Here is a 16682-nt window from a genome sequence, read left to right on the forward strand (position 1 = left end):
TCATTTGCATATCTGATTTGGAAATATAACACTAAACCCCTTCTTGCATGGATTTAACTTGCACCCAAGAGTCCCCTACTGTGTATTGCTACTTATTTTTTTATGATAAGTGATGATTACCAGTTGACAGGTTTTATTTGTTGAATTATAAATGGTTTTGTATTATCATCCTGAATGGCCTGTACTCAAGGTTTGGTAGGGTATGTGTTTTCATTTCATTTACCAAATTGAATTTTTGCTCTTTTAGTATTTGTCTAGAAGGCTTTCTGAAGTCAGGAACCCCATTTATTTGGTGAAAAAGGATTCCGTATTAATATTAATATTTCTCATACAACATAAATAGGGTCTTTTATGAATAAAAAGATCTTGCACTTGGAAATCTTGATAAAGCTGTGTGCTTCCATACACTCTAGCAGTTTTGATTCCTAATATTTGACCTTAGCTGCGGGAACGGGTCTTTTTTGCCATTTGATTTCCAATTGATCAGCACAGTATAGAAAATAGACCCATAAAGCAACGTCAGCAGTGACAAATGTCACTGGGTCACTTGGGTTTATACGTCGGGGTCCGGTAGTGAAGCTCCGCTCCTGTTTAGCCTCCGAAGCCGTACAGGGTGCGGCCCTGGCGCTTCAGCGCGTACACCACGTCCATGGCAGTGACGGTATTCCTCTTGGCGTGCTTGGCATGCTCGGTGTAGGTGACGTTCTCCAGGAACACCTTCAGCACCCCGCGGGTCTCCTCGTAGTCCAGCCTGGAGATCCGCTTCACTCCCCCACGGCGAGCCAGGCGGCGGATTGCGGGCTTGGTGATTCCCTGGATGTTGTCACGGAGAACCTTACGGTGACGCTTAGCACCTCCTTTCCCGAGTCCCTTTCCGCCTTTGCCTCTTCCAGGCATCTTCTAGTTATCAGCTGTGAACACGACACACACTGCTCATCTTTGATGTATAATAGACATCTTTCTTTGATTTCTATTATACATCAAAGAAAGATTTTTATAGGTGTGGAAACTAGTAAATAAAGCCAATGATTTGTTTTAGAAATGTATTATTAAAATATACAATTATTCACACCTTAACAATATGTAGTTCAAATTATACATTATATACAATATTGTATTCAAATGTCTAATCATCATAAAAAACAAAACTAGTAAACTTCAGTTACAAATTCTAGTAACATGGCAATATATATAGTAATGACAAACACAAACTAATTACATGAACACGCTAATATTTAACTCAAAACCACATTTCGATTCAAATATAAATTTTTAAAATTTACAACTTCTTTATTTCCACGAAAATATTATTAATGTAGCACAAACGCTACTTTCTAATAAAGACAGAAAGAAACTGTTTGTTTTGTGTCTACTGGTGATCCTCCTCTCGATACTAATGAAATGTTTAATATGATCCCTCGAGAAAAAAAAGGAATCAATTTCCGCCTGGAATGATTGATGCCCCATCAAACATTTTGTAATATCCCTGGAAGTTTATACAGTAGAATCCTGGTTCGTGGCTTAAATTCAAGGTAAATGAGACTAAGGAAACGAGTTGGAAACTTGATGTCGAAGTGGGATTTAAATCACCCATTTCACATTTTACTTCATTGGGCAGTATGTGCCAGAGAGCAATGCCACAGCATCTCTTCGATAGCTCAGTTGGTAGAGCGGAGGACTGTAGTGGAGTCAACAGGGAATCCTTAGGTCGCTGGTTTGATTCCGGCTCGAAGGAAGGTGCTTTTCATGTAATTTAATCAAAGAGTTAAAAAAGCGACTCTGTTTTATTCAGACATTGATCAAAAGCTCAATAATCGACTAAGCAAAGGCTCCTGTTCCGAATTCAGCCCACGTCTGATTGTCTTTTTTTTGCCAAGATCTGATCTTTGAATTAAGGGACTACACTGTCTGCTTTGTAATTCAAAAATACATACAAATGTCAAGTTTTTTGTAGATATAAAGGTGTTCTCTGTTTTCAAAGGATAGTTACTTAATTGGCATAATGATTTGGTATTGATTTTGTATCGTTGTATTATAAAGTTTGTGCTTTCTGTGTTTTTATCGTATTGTGAACTTATTTTTTAAACAAATGCTTACAAAGGCAAACACGGCACACATCTGTTTATACCAGCGGTGAAAAGTACAAGCTACTGTGCACTTCTGGGAGTATAACAGGTTCGATATAAAGTGGCAAAAATATAAAAGGGGAAAATACCCCAGACTGCGTGTAAAGCCCTCGTTGTGACTGTTTTAGATAAAAATGGCGTACTGTGCATGAAATTTTGCAGAAACACAATCTGATATTTTGATAATTATTATTTTAATAATTTTATAAGTATGAGGCCCCGGATCCAAATCTTCAGTTCTGATTTTTTTAAGTGATATCTTTCCTTCCTGTGGTGGAAGTCACACGATGTGAGCAATTGTTTTTTTTACGTTACGATCCAAAGAGCCTCAGACTCACTGTAACCAAACCAGGATGGATTCTGCTGGGAGCCGGACTGAGCTCATTCTCACTCCCTGTGCTGAAAACAGAATTAGCTCTTCCCCGAACATCGTCTACAGCTGCTGGATGGTGCTCTGCATCTTACTGCTCCGGCAGTTACTTTGACGAAAGACAAATCACTTGTGCGCTTTTAACCTTCTCGCAGCTACGGGCGAGACTGACGCTCACGATATGAAGGCACCCGCTGGTATACCTTCTCTAACTTTCAGTCGCGACAGACTTCGCTTTTTTAAAAAAAAAGTAGATATAGCCCTGAAAAAAGCATTAGCTTTATCAGTTTTATATTAATCTATTTTGAATCAAAGTTTGATATTTTGTTTTATTTTTTATTGCATTTTACATAATAATAATAATCATTATTGCTTACACTTATATAGCGCTGTTCTGGATACTCCACTCAATGCGCTTTACAGGTAATGGGGACTCCCCGCCACCACCACCATTCTCCTGAATGATCACAGAGAGTCAGGACCTTGGTTTTACGTCTCAGCCGAAGGACGGCACCTGTTTACAGTTTAGCGTCCCCGTCATTGTACTGGGGTATCAGGACCCGCATGGACCGCAGGGTATGCGCCCAGCGACAGAAACCAGACGTGTGTCGGGCTCGGCTGCGAGCAGGACAATGACGTCACGGGGACAAAGTAGAGGAATTCAAAACGGTTCTATAAAAGACCTGTGTCAGCTGTTGGTTTGCAGTCTGGACTCTAAATCCTCCGATCCGATTTTAAATCTCTCTAATACCTGAGCTGCGGCTTCTTTATTCGTATACTTATTATGTGTAAGTGTATAGATGAAACCTTTCATAGTGTAACGCTTACGGCCGACAGGCACTGTGTAAGAGCCGGTGTACCAGAGCAGGTGACGTCACTGCCCTTCCCTGTGATAGCAGGACCACAGCCCGTGGGTTGTGGGGAGATCTCTCTTTAGCTCACCGGGCTGGGTCGCTGCAGAGAGACATGGGAGTCCCGGGTTCGAGCTCCCGACGGTGGGTGGCCGACCTAATGCGGCGACGGCGCCCACCTGAGCCCTTGTTGCATTACAATATATTGTTCAGTTTAAATCAAAATGCTTTACTAATACAAGAGAGAAGTATAGTATGAAGGATGTGACAAATGTATGATTTCACGGAACAAAACGGTTTTTATTTGCATTCGAAATGAAGCGGAATTTTAGCGCAACACACAAGCCCTTTGTCTTTTTTAGTGATTTTTAAACAGACGTAGAAAACGCGTTTTTTTAACACTATAATAGCAGGATCAGTGGCGTAATGAATAACGCGTTAGGCCTCGTGTCAGAAAATTATAGGTTCGACTGCCATCTGGCTTGTTGAGGTTATACCACTTACATTCTTTTATATAAATGAACTGCACCTGAAAGCTATAGAAAACACTTTGGGTAAGTTGTCTGCAGCCTCCTGCGTCGACAACTTACCCAAAACACTGTACTGTCTGGAGATCAGCTCCAGCTCTGAACTCAATTGCAATGAAAAACCATGCGTAACAAAACTGGAGAACAGCTGAACTTGTGCTCAGTTCGGTGATGAGGGTTCAGAACTGTCGTTGTTGTAATTAGCACGAACTGCACAGGCTCTGAATCAGACCATGTCAATTAGTCTGATCAGTGTAGGACACGTTAATGTAGAATTATTAATAGGTTTATTAGTTAGTTAGTTCAGGTTTACCCACCTGAACTAATGTAGAATTATTACTTGGTCTGTCTCTTATATAAATGAATGTCAGATTTTTGAAAAGTATTCGGAATTGACAGGGTGCCCCTTTGGAACAGTCGTCAGAAAATGTGAGAAAATGAAAGTTATGTAAGCTCTCACACAAAGCATTGAAGATTGGAATCTGAGTGTAAAAAAGCTACCTGTCTCCCAATGATAGGCAGGGATACACACCATGACTCGAATAGACTCAGCGAACTTTAACACCTATGATATTACGAGTGCTTTGCACGTGTCGAATTTCAAGAAGGAACTACTACAACAGTTTGGACATAATTCAATACCACCGGCAAAGTCCAATACCGGCAACTTCTGAGAAAATAATGTTCACTCATGGAATTTGGTCTTTGAATGGCTGGCGGGAAAATTCATTTATACTCCTTTTGCACGCTCAGCTGAAACATGTTAAAATAACAACGCAGATTTGTTGGAGAACCTGACAAGAATTATTGGGTTAGTACTGTATGTATTCTTGTATATTTACTTTAATTTTAATATAAATGTAAACATGCATGCTGTATAAGCTATTGTAATTTTAAAATATGTTAGCTGAGGATGCGAGGGGGGCTATTATACCTTGTGAAACACGCAAGGAACCGTAAAAAAGGCTGATATTTGAATAAAATTGGCGATCACAAGAAAACCACAATTTATGTGGTATTATCATCAATATCCTTCAAAATCGACGTTCAAATGAAGGATTTGAAGAAACTATGAAAAAAGCAATAGTAGTAGGAGAGGATTTTGATTTTTGCTCTTCAAGTCAGTAGATCGACGTAGAGTTGCGCCCCTACAAACAGCACAAAGGATGAAACCCACCTCCTTCGTTATTGCTATGTTTGTGCCAGTGAAAGTAGCGTTTGTGCTATTGAAAGCATCTCGGAAGATGAAGGTGCAGTCACTTCCACATGTCATGATATCATTAGATCCGACGACAAGAGCTGAAGCCCCCCAGTCCAAGCCAGCAATGTGAGGAAGATGGACATGGAGGAAGGTAGCGTGGCCGAGCGGTCTAAGGCGCTGGATTTAGGCTCCAGTCTCTCTGGGGGCGTGGGTTCAAATCCCACCGCTGCCAAATGTTAATGTTTTAAGACCTGCAATACGATCAGTAAAAGTGCTTTTTGTTAGGCTGCAGGTGTTAAGATATAAACTTTCTAAAAGACAGGCTTAACATCAAGGCAGAAAAAATATTTTGTTTTCTCAACAGAAATTCTCTTTGGCACGTTCAGCTTTATGTAGGGAACAACATCTGCCAAGATCACTTTTGAGGCAGTGCACATGATAGTGTACCGGCAAGTACAGTACATTCAATATTGGCTGTGCTGGTGAGCTGCTTTTGTCTGTGAAACTTTTAATTCTTCACGCCGAATCGTTGGCAGGGGTAAAGCTTATTAAATCTTTGAACATAGCGCTCCATCAGAAGTACTTTGTTCGTGATCAAAAGAGATCAGAGGATTAACTTCATGAATTCACATAGCATACCTTACAGGAAAGATTTAAAAGGGGAATTGATTGTGCTTCCTGATGTTGTTCCTGTGGTTTCTTTGGATACAAAGGTGAATGTTCTTTGACGTTCTGCTAGAGTATCCACTGGGTGAGCTTTATCAATTAGCTCGGATAGGTCATCAGTGCTCCGTCTCCGGAAAATAATCAGCACTGTCGATCACGAGTTTACAGATTTCTCCAAATAACAACTATACATTTTAACCCAGCGGTTAGCATTCCTTCAATCCAATAGTTTTACTCTGGGTAAAAAGCAGCGCAATCTACAGAGAGATTGCTTTACTACTTTCAGAGTCTTTTATTGACCTTGCTGAAGCAGAGAAATGACATAATCACAAATGCGACCTACCTGTGCTGCTGTTTCTGGTTAATAATTATTATTGCGAGGAAAAAAAAACAGCTCCTTGCATTAAGAGCAAGAGCAACCAACGCGCTCTCTTGTTGAGTTGGGTTTTTTCCGTGGTGCTCTTCCTCAGATGCAAAGTTATTTGGCGAGCAAGGACCTCTGAGAAGGAGCCTGAATCCGTCAAGAACTCTGAAATTCTAATATCGCACTACCGTCTTGTGTACAGAGATCTGCTTCTTCCTTTTTGAGTGTTTTGGTGTTTAAGAGCACACTTCCTACCTCGAATGTTAGTTTCAGGAGATGTGTTACCAGATCACAGATCATCTTGAAAAGATTTGGGATGCACTGGCTCAGTTATTTGAAGGAACCTATACCACCAACGCACTTCTGAGAAGCACCTGCACATTTTCGCAATCCTCTCTCTCACCTACAAAGTTATGAAGACACAGACGACCAACAAAAACTAATTTGATTCACTCAATTATTTGTCCATCTCTAAAGCCTGTGTGTATTGACTAGGCAATTCAAAAGCACATATTAAATAAGAACACGATCCTTCTTGTTACCATTCACGTGGTTGGAGCGTTGTTTCGCCCTTTAACATTCTTCTACAATATTTACAAAAGGGCTTTATCACTGGAGTTGTGTGCATCAGTCCATGAACATCAACTGTACTGCTGTTTTTCTATGCGTAATTTAATTGCAAGCACTTAAAAGATGCAAAAAGGTTTCAAAGAAAACATAATTGAAAGACAGTCGAGTAAGGAGGTAGAAAAACGCACTCCCCCATTGAAGAATCAACCACCGTCGCCCATGTGACTGGATATAAAAATAAATTATTCATTTCAATTATTCATGAAGGGTGGATTGTGGTCAGTAAACATATGCACATCTTTAAGTCAGTTCCACCATCTGTGCCATAGGGGATGTAGCTCAGTGGTAGAGTGCATGCTTTTCATGTATGAAGTCCTGAGTTCAATCTCTGGCGTCTCCAGATGTCTTATATTATTGTGCTCACATCGCAATCTTCTGTTGAGTAAGAACTCTTTGCTCGTGTTCATAGAGAGCCAGGTTTACACAATTAAATTCAGTCACACACGAAGTGCTACAGTCTTGCTCTGCTGTTTTAAATGTACCTCCAAAGCATTTCGTTGTGTTAACTACCAAATGATTTGAACTAATTTTACGTCATATTCAGGAAATCCAGAGAAGGTCATCAGACTTTTAGTGGCTGTTGAAGAAAACACCTGTTGAATCTCACCAGGGATTTCTTGAGAGATCATTCAGCGAGCAAGTCCTCCCTCTGGACTCCAAATATTTTGGGTTAAACTGTTATTCACATACTCTAACGAAGAGAAACGTTAGTGTCTTCCGGTGTGTGAGCCCATTTCTAAAAAAAAAAAGTTATATAAATTGAATTGTTCTACTTTTTAGGCTTGCATAGTCTTATTAATATTTCAGTTACATCTTTTTTTCTGTAGTAACATCAGTTGATATTAATATTAGTCCTGATTTATAATTTTTTTGTCATGGTTGATCTTAAATAATTTTGTATTTAGTTTCAGTTTTGAAAAATCATGCAGAGAAGCTACCAAAACTGGTAATGTTCACATAATGTGTAATGCAATAGCAGCATTTTGGGTTGAAAACAAAAAGTATATCTTGGTATGAATCCTAACACTTCATAGACAGCGTTCTAGGACTTCTCACTTCAGATAAAGTTGTCAATACATCATAGATTTCTACTCAATCAATATCAGCAGTGTTATCGCTACCGAACGCTAAATATAGATCCTGGCAATACTTCGTGAGATCTTCGTAAGAAAATCCAAAATACTATGGAAGGAATCAAATTTATATGTTTCTTTGGATCGAGAAGATGATCATTATGAGACTCAAAACATGCCTGTCTTTTCTTTTTTCGAGGACAAATGGATTATTGAGGTGTAAAGATGGGTTCAAAACCAAAATCACCTGCTATCACTGCTGTTTCTTCAAATCCTTCAACTGATCATCGATATCGAGGAATAATATATAGTTTCTTCAAATCCTTCAACTGATCATCGACATAGAGAAATAATATTATACAATTGTGGTTTTCTGTTAATTGCCAATTTGACTAATTACATCTTCGTTTACAGATGTCTTGCATGTATCACAAGGTATAATAGTCGTCGTGCGTCCTCAGTTAAAATGTACGACAAAAGTACAACATTTATGGTTACATCCATATTAAAATGAAGGTAAATATACCAAGATATTAAAATACAATTGTACAGTCCTAACTTAATAATGCCTGTGAAGTTTTCCAACAAATCCGAACTGTAATTTTGAAATATTATAGCTGAGAATGTAAAGAGAGTACAAAGATCAAATTCAATGAGTGAAAATGCACCAGTAGTTCTCTAAGCTGAGTTTCTTCCCTGAACATGACTTGCTTGCGAAGCACCAAGCAGCCTTGAACGGATCGCGGAAATCAAATATACAGTACAGATGGATTCAGAGTGTGCTTTCCAACTTTTGTGCAACATTTTCCTTTGATAGGGTGGAGTTGTCTTCACAATCTGGGTTAAATAAAAAGGAGTGACGTCAGTGTTAAACAGCTTTCCTTCTTGGAGAACAATGGTACAAACTCAGATGCATTTTATCAAGTCGAGGTCATTCTCTTCGATAAATTCATTCAGAAGCTGAAATATGTGCTCTCCTGTAGTTCCTGTTGGTAGCGGTTTACAGAACAGAAAGTCTTCATGAGACATACCCTCAAACTCGAATCTAAACGAGCAAATTGGCCAAATCGACTACAGACTCATCTAATTGCAGTGAAAAACATCTGCTCATCTTAACGCGCTCTATCAGTGTACTTTTGATATAATCCTTCATTTCAATAATTCTATAAATGACTGTGTCTTTCAGGGGGAGGGGGGCAGCAGGTCGAGCTGTTTAGCAGCTTTTCCACACATAATACGTGTCAGCTCTTTTGCCAACTGTAAATAAGGTTCTTCAAAAATAGTGTAGCTTACCTGCTTTAGCAATCCGCAAGCTTTTTCCGCGTTTCCGTTTTTATTTCCGTATTTATTTAAAGTTTTTATTTCATGCGCATGGGAGCGAAACACAGAGACGCTCTGTGTATTTTTCTCAAATTCGAACAGTTCTTAAATATTTTTCTATCACGCTTTCGTGTGCTCACAAGATTGCCTGCGTTCGTAGCACGTATTTCTATGCATTCCTGTGTTTACAATGTTGGCATTGTTCCAAAATCACGCTAATTCTCCTTTCTCCCTATTTGCTGGAGATACAATAGCTTTTTTAAATACAATTGGTCACTTGCATCCGTAGCACGCATTCCTATAGAGTGGTATAGAATTACAGAGTATCTCTTGTGTCCACTGAAGTATTAGCACGCACTGTATCGTAGTATGTAGCCTGCGTATTCGACAAGTATTAAAATACAAAATATGAAAACCTGTCCCGATTTTTCAGTGCACACTACACAGTTCCAGGGTCATTTGGCGTACCACCTGGTGGCACTCCACGTACCACTGCCGGTACGCGTACCACAGTTTGAGAACTACTGATCTACAGTATCTATAAATCTCTTACACGTCATTTACAATGGCTTTTCAGCTAATAGCCCGTGCAGGGATCAAACCCTAACTGTTGGTACAGTACGAGTTGCGTAAGGCTCTGTAACGCGCAGATGAGAAACTAACCTCTGCTTCTTCATTATATACACAGTGAGCTATATATGCGAGCTTACTGCCTCCTACGGGCTCTGTATTTGATTGCGGTACAAGACCGGCCGTGGAGATAAAGTGAGACGGGTGTGTACATTAAAAGGCTCATAGTGTCCCTGGGAGGGCTCAAACCACCACCCTTTTGGTTAACAACCGAACCACAAAGACTCATGTACAGCTTAACACTTCTCGGTCTCAGTGAAAGTGATACACTCCGTAAAATTTCCAGAGATTCATTTATTTTTAAAGGAAAATCACCAACAGCGGCCGAGATCTACTGGAGTTTTTTCATTCTATACTGCGATTTCTGAAGGGTACTCTGTGAAAATACGAGTTTTGACGAGAAGGGATGGACATATAAGGTCAAAAGGCTTGAGGAATTGAACCTTAAGGTGAAGACTGCGGGTTCAGTAGCAGCAGAACCTGATCAGTATCAGTTGACTCCGATATACTTTGAAAATGAACTTGGGGATTTAGAGTCAGACGTGCTACCGTTGCACCATGGGGTACTTAATTAAAAAAAATAGAAAAAAAATCAGTGTTCCTGGATCTGTAATTGAGAACAACACCTGCACAAGAGCTGCGCAGGAAGAATAAAATGTGGTCTGTGAAGAAGAGACTCTCTTCGGAGAGCTGCGCTCTTCACAGGAGATTTTTTTTTTTGTGAAGCTGATTTGTCTCCTTTGGGAAATTCAACAGCTCTGACAACCGTGACTTCGTGGCGCAACGGTAGCGCGCCTGACTCCAGATCAGAAGGCTGCGTGTTCAAATCATGTCGTGGTCAGCTGTTACTTTTTCAGGTTCTGCTGGTCCTGAACACGGAATTCACCCCATGCAGTTGAGTTCTATCTGTACACCACATAGATAATCAAAACAAAATAGAGCAGTACAGGACACGCAGTGTGGGGCTCACACAGGCTTACAGTCTCCAGCATTGGAGTGGAGGGGAAAAAAGAACTTTTTTTTTTTAAGAGAAAAGGCACAGTTCACATCTGCTTAACATCACGTCCAACTTTAGAGACAGCTACATCAGATAATGGAATCCCGGAAGTTTCAGATAACTTTTTTTAATACAGGTTCAAGCAAACCTGAAAGTTAATGAGTTTCCGGACACTTTTGTTTTATTAAAAAGTGTCTGAAGCCTGAAACTGTAATTTGAGAACAAAACCCGCTATTGGACATTAGCAGGTGCTTTTTGTAACGATTTGCTATTTCATGCTGGAAAACAAAGGAAACAGACCCAACGTTTGCTTTCAGGTGCGGTTCATTACATAATATACATCTATGACTGAGGAGCTTGAATAAAATTTACACGAACCAGGTAGAAGTCGAACCTACAATCTTATGATCCGAAATCAGACGCGTTGTTTATTAAACCGCTGGCATTTCACATGACCTGAATTCCCCCAAAGTGTGCTCAGCGCCGCTACTAGTCATGCACCGCTCCGTCTAAAATTTCAAAGTGAGAAACATGTGTTTTCTGATTTTTTATGAGTTTTAAAATATAATCTCTTTAAATCAGACAAGGGGTTTATGTTTCGCACTGAAATTCCGATTGACTGAGAATTCAAAGAAAGACTGTTTTCTTCCACAACACCGTATAATTATCACATCCACCAGACTCTCCAACCTCTCCAGATCTTGCTGGTCGAGCAATTGCTCCGATAAATTAGGTCACGTATCATGTTAAATCATTTCTTCTCAACACAACATTTCCTGGTGCACGTTTTCTCTATGAAAAAAAGATATTTTTCCGTTGCACGATTTCTCGTTTTTTATCAAAGCGTACAGAAATAAAAAAGAAGAAGAAATAGTGTCGCAAAAGAACTCTGTCGCCCTTGGGAGATGTCAAACGCATTGGACATGAAAATGGCAGATAAAAGCCAGTTCTCTTCGTTTCTCAGTGTCGGGGCTGCTATGTAAAAGAGGCAATTTGCTCTGAGCGCAGGTTCAGCGCTTACTGAACGCAGATGTCTCAGAGCGGTGTGTCCAAGCGGCTGTAAAAGGTGATGGGTACCCTGTCACTGTAGCCTAGTTGGTTAAAGCGCTTCTCTATTAAACAAAAGAACCGAGATTCAAATCCCAGCCGTGTCTTTCTTCCTATCTTGTAGTACAGAACGTATCATTTCGGGCAATCACAAAGGGCTTGATTTCGTTAAATGCATGTGTTCATTTCCTTTCTGGAAAACTTGTTTTTGATTAAATTCACACAGCTTGCGAAAAATGAAATTCAATTCTTGGTTATCAGTGCAGAAGAAATATTACAGGCTGGCAAAATAAACGGGATTTTTTTTTAACCGAAAACTTGTGATTCGAGAAATGACCTTACCAGTCGGTTAGCGCGTTCGGCTGAAAGGTTGGTGGTTCGAGTCCACCCAGGGACGGGGTTCTTTTGCAATATAAACATTGTCTTCAGTCGATTGGATTTCTCAGCGAAACCTTAACCATTTTAATATTTGCAGGAAATGCGAGTGTTTAACACGTGTCAGGGTCACCGGGAAATGTCCAATAATGCCCAACATTGCAACTCCCCAGAAAACCATATTCACTCAAAAAAAATTATCGTCGAATCTTCATTTATACTCCAGTTATCCAGAATCCTCTGCTGAAATATTTTAAAAATACAATGCAGGTTTGTTTGAGAACTTGACAAGCATTCTTACAATAGCACTGTGCAGTTGGATTTTGATATTTTGACATATTTACCTTAATTTTAAACATAAATACTATACAGTCTATTGTAATTTTAAAATATGTTAGCTGAGGATGCAAAGGGGTGAAAGGGAAAGGTCAGAGGGTATAGTAAAAACAAGGTTAGGATTGGTGGAGGTGGTAGGGGTGTTGATGGTTTTTCTCTTGTCATGGAAATATAACTATTAATTTTAAAGGATCACTTACTGACGTCAGACAGCTGCCAATACTCCAGACGCGTCTCTGGAAGGATAAACAGTTTATCCTCCGAGGTTCGTCCAATTTGCTAAAATTGTCCGGGTCCGGATGGAGTTTCAGCAGCCGTTCGCGCTCAGGTTTGTGATCCCGGACGAGCCCCCAAATTGTCATGGAAATATAACTATCAAGGAAGCCACAAGAGAGAGTTCTCACCTGAGTAAGGTCTTTATTTCAATATTGCAATATTGGGAGCCCTGCAAAGTGCAACCAGAGACTCAATTTGTTACAAGCAGTACAGGGTTTTTATAAGACGTTGCGCTGTAAAAAAATTCAGCACTTGGTCCCTTCTAAAACTTCCCCTTTCTCTAAGAGAAAACAGATTACATCATAGAGCGAGAGAAGAAAAACTAGATTTGTTATTCAAAGCTTATCAGTTACTTTCAGCTAATTCTAATGACCCAGACAGCATATATTGTTTTGGTACATTGTCTTCTAAACTAACCTAAACAGTGTACTTTGTTGACGAACTGTTTTCTAAAATTCTGCACGCACTGTAGCACAGCAGTTACATCCTTGAAATATATTATCTAAAAGCACCAATATATTTTTTCAAAGCTCTCTACATTTTTAAGAATCAATTTACTTATTAGATTTCCACTTCACCGGCATCATGCAAGCAAACTACATAAATATGAGAAAACACGCAAGAGAGTTGTCACTCAGAGTGTCGAAGGGTCGATGTATACTGGGGCTCAGTTGAAATGCAACGTCAGGACTTTTCCGAATTATGTCACACGAAGAGAGCACAGCCCTTTCCGCCCTGCCGCGTGTGTCTCGGTAACTCGCTGTGATCGTATAGTGGTCAGTACTTTGCGTTGTGGCCGCAACAACCCCGGTTCGAATCCGGTTCACGGCAGAATAGGGGCGTCTGCTTTTACTACTCGCACGAATGAAGGCAAAAAAAAGCCAATCGACGTGAACGAACGGCGCTTTACAGAGGAGTACTGCCTGACTGGATCGTTGATGAACGACAGAGGCCACTCCGACCTCTTCTCGGTTTTCTTCAATGACTTACTAAGGATCTTCTTCACATTCGCCCATGCAGGGGAAGCCAGTTACACCAAAGCAAACGCAGGAAAGTGCATTTCAAGCAGAGACCAGGAGGGACTTGTTTACACCGAGAGTGGGCGGAGAATGGAACAATGCGCCCAGCCCTGTTGCTGGAGCCGATTCTTGATGAGATCTTGGGCTCACTAAGAAGCCCCCGCTGGATGCTAATCTTTCTGTTGTTCTTGCAGGTCCTGCGCTGCTATTGAGCCGACAGAGCTCGTCCTGATCTGTCGGCACAGCCCAATTGCAAATGATCGGCTCCGCGTACAGAAGGAACGTGCGTTTGGTACAAGAGTGCACGAAGGCACCGGAAATACATTGGGAACAAATGACCGGTCGCTCAAGACCTCTGTGAAGTACAGGAGCGTGCAAAACGAGGCTGTTTCCGCCCGGTCTCGAACCGGGGACCTTTCGCGTGTTAGGCGAACGTGATAGCCGCTACACTACAGAAACCTGTAGGGACTGCTGCTGGTGTCTCGCTTGCGTTTCGGGCTGAGAAAGGGACGCGTCACTTTAGGCAGGTGGCGCTGGAGAGAGGAACAAAGGTCGTGATGAAACGAAATGCCGAAACCCGGGATCGAACCAGGGACCTTTAGATCTTCAGTCTAACGCTCTCCCAACTGAGCTATTTCGGCAGTGCGCAAAGCCCACAGCCACCTGCTCCAGCCTTCCTGTGTTGTGGCATGAGCGCACCAAGAGTAGCGGGAGAGTGTTGCAGGAACGTCACTCAGAAGGAAAGCCACCCAGCTGCGCCCTCTGAGCTCTGTCCAGCGCATCTTCCTCGCATGGACTCCTGCCTGCGACGGGCAGGAAACAATTAGCAAGAACAGAACGACACCCCATGGGTGTCTCATGACCGCACCTTAGGTTGTGACACGTGCAGGTGTGAGGGGTTGCCGGGCTACTTTGGAGCAGAGCTTGGGCGGAGGGGGGGCGGGAAAGCAGACAAAGAGGTGACACCTCAAGGTCTGCACGATCACAGCTCTCCGCCGCCCCAGGCTTCCGCTCGATAAGCTACTGGACACACCCGCCCCTCCTCACACAGACCGTGGAAAAGCCCCCGAGTGGGAGGGCTCTCTCTTCCTCCCAGGAGCTCTTGGACACGACGCCCAGACAGGGCGCGGGGAGCCGCCGCCTGCAAACACGGCTCCAGGCAGGACTCCACTCTGCAGGAGCCGCAGAGCAGAGGAGATGAGGGCAGCTTAGCTCCTGTGCAGAGACCTGAGCTGTTGTTGCTGTGGATGCTGTCTTTTCTGCACTCGGGATAGGAGTGAATGTTGAGTTGCCCTTAGAAATGAAGCAGAGCACTTCAACGGCACGGGTGTGTGTGTGTGTGTGCGCCCTGGTGATTCTGGGAGACAGATCGAACCTGGGCTAAAAGAGAGGGGGCTTAGCCCTCTTCCATTTGCTAGTTCAAAGTTGTACAACCCCTTTGTATCTGCTAGGCGGCGCAGTCGTCGTGCACAAAGAACACTTTGAAAAGCGTCAAAGGCAAGTCATTCCGAGTTGGTCGTTTGTGTTTTCCGTTCAGACGCGAAATGCTGACATGATCTCTCGGCTCCTCGGTTGTCATTTCTGCTCCGTAAAGGGATCACAGCACGCGTCGGCTTCCAGCACGGTGGGTCGGGACACGATGCCGGGGGTCGGAGAGAGTGATGTCTTCCTCGTTAGTATAGGACCTGTCACCTGTCCCCACCTGTCACGCGGGAGACCGGGGTTCGATTCCCCGACGGGGAGTAGCTTTTCTTTCACCTCCTTAGAGAAATGCCTGCCTTTCACTTCTCTGTTTTCTTTCACAGCGTCGTGCACCTTTTCATTGCTCTCGCTTTCAGAGCCTCCGCACGGCAGTCGACTCGACATCAGGAAGCACATTGAAGTGAAAGCAGGAAGCGCTGCGACATGCACTGTGCAGATCCCGCCACACTAAGAGGTGAGTGGGTCTGTTCGATGCACAAAGAACGCTTTGAGAAGCGTCAAAGGCAAGTCATTCCGAGTTGGTCGTTTGTGTTTTCCGTTCAGACGCGAAATGCTGACATGATCTCTCGGCTCCTCGGTTGTCATTTCTGCTCCGTAAAGGAATCACAGCATGCGTCGGCTTCCAGCACGGTGGGTCGGGACACGATGCCGGGGGTCGGAGAGAGCGATGTCTTCCTCGTTAGTATAGGACCTGTCACCTGTCCCCACCTGTCACGCGGGAGACTGGGGTGCATCAGGACGCGCCTTGAAGTGAAAGCAGGATGCGCTGTGACATGCACTGTGCAGATCCCGCCACACTAAGAGGTGGGTCCAGTGGGTCTGTTCGATCACAGCGCCAGGCGAATCCCCAATCCCCTTTTGTGCCTGGCGACAAAAGATGTCTGTTTCCGCCCAGTTTCGAACCGGGGACCTTTCGCGTGTGAGGCGAACGTGATAACCACTACACTACGGAAACGGTGGTAAGACGTGCCCAGCGGCCCAGCCCTGAGCTTCGCCAATGCGATTCAGCTGCTTCCAGTGCCTTTATTGGAGTGCGCTGATGGACCGTGCTCTCTCTCCAGAGACCAGCACGCCTGTCATGGACGGAGCAGGAAAGGCGGCGCCACATTCTACAGCCCTCTCCACGCAATCGACGAAATCGGGCTACTGAAGTGGAGAAAATCGCCTCTCCAGAAAGTGCAAATATCATCTTGGAGACTATAAATCCTATTGCCGAAGGTCAGCCCTGTCTACCAGAGTAACCCTCCCACAGCGACCGGGGTAAAGTTAGCTCGAAGTTCGAAAACGATTTTGGCACGCCTGTAGCGCTTTCACGAAACCTCTTAGAATTGTGAGAATGCTTGTTTTGTGTATAAAATACATTGTGGATGCTTTCTCAGCCTTTACTTTTTC

General features: G+C 42.7%; 1 protein-coding gene and 7 non-coding genes across 8 annotated transcripts; 4 read left to right on the forward strand and 4 right to left on the reverse strand.

Annotated features, from left to right (window-relative positions):
• The first annotated feature begins 229 nt into the window (after positions 1-229).
• On the forward strand, positions 230-285 carry LOC148664370 (U7 small nuclear RNA). The gene has a single exon (XR_015939035.1). It is a non-coding gene; the product is annotated as a U7 small nuclear RNA (small nuclear RNA).
• A 306-nt stretch (positions 286-591) lies between these two features.
• On the reverse strand, positions 592-897 carry LOC148664371 (histone H4-like). Its single transcript, XM_088631501.1, has one exon. The coding sequence runs from the start codon at positions 895-897 to the stop codon at positions 592-594; it is 306 nt and encodes a 101-aa protein (XP_088487627.1).
• Positions 898-1647: 750 nt separating this feature from the next.
• On the forward strand, positions 1648-1736 carry trnay-gua (transfer RNA tyrosine (anticodon GUA)). The gene is given in 2 exon segments: positions 1648-1684; positions 1700-1736. It is a non-coding gene; the product is annotated as a tRNA-Tyr (tRNA).
• Positions 1737-5225: 3489 nt separating this feature from the next.
• trnal-uag (transfer RNA leucine (anticodon UAG)) lies at positions 5226-5307 on the forward strand. Its single transcript has one exon. It is a non-coding gene; the product is annotated as a tRNA-Leu (tRNA).
• Positions 5308-10527: 5220 nt separating this feature from the next.
• On the forward strand, positions 10528-10599 carry trnaw-cca (transfer RNA tryptophan (anticodon CCA)). The gene has a single exon. It is a non-coding gene; the product is annotated as a tRNA-Trp (tRNA).
• Positions 10600-14194: 3595 nt separating this feature from the next.
• trnav-aac (transfer RNA valine (anticodon AAC)) lies at positions 14195-14267 on the reverse strand. The gene has a single exon. It is a non-coding gene; the product is annotated as a tRNA-Val (tRNA).
• A 109-nt stretch (positions 14268-14376) lies between these two features.
• Positions 14377-14449, reverse strand: trnaf-gaa (transfer RNA phenylalanine (anticodon GAA)). Its single transcript has one exon. It is a non-coding gene; the product is annotated as a tRNA-Phe (tRNA).
• Positions 14450-16172: 1723 nt separating this feature from the next.
• On the reverse strand, positions 16173-16245 carry trnav-cac (transfer RNA valine (anticodon CAC)). Its single transcript has one exon. It is a non-coding gene; the product is annotated as a tRNA-Val (tRNA).
• Between the last annotated feature and the right edge of the window lie 437 nt (positions 16246-16682).

Source organism: Lepisosteus platostomus, chromosome 5 (genome assembly GCF_059453375.1).
Source record: "Lepisosteus platostomus isolate fLepPlt1 chromosome 5, fLepPlt1.hap1, whole genome shotgun sequence".
Taxonomy (NCBI): Eukaryota; Metazoa; Chordata; class Actinopteri; order Semionotiformes; family Lepisosteidae; genus Lepisosteus; species Lepisosteus platostomus.

Bases quoted from the DNA above. Each gene is read 5' to 3' on its own strand.
- LOC148664371 (XM_088631501.1), bottom strand. From the start codon at position 897: ATGCCTGGAAGAGGCAAAGGCGGAAAGGGACTCGGGAAAGGAGGTGCT.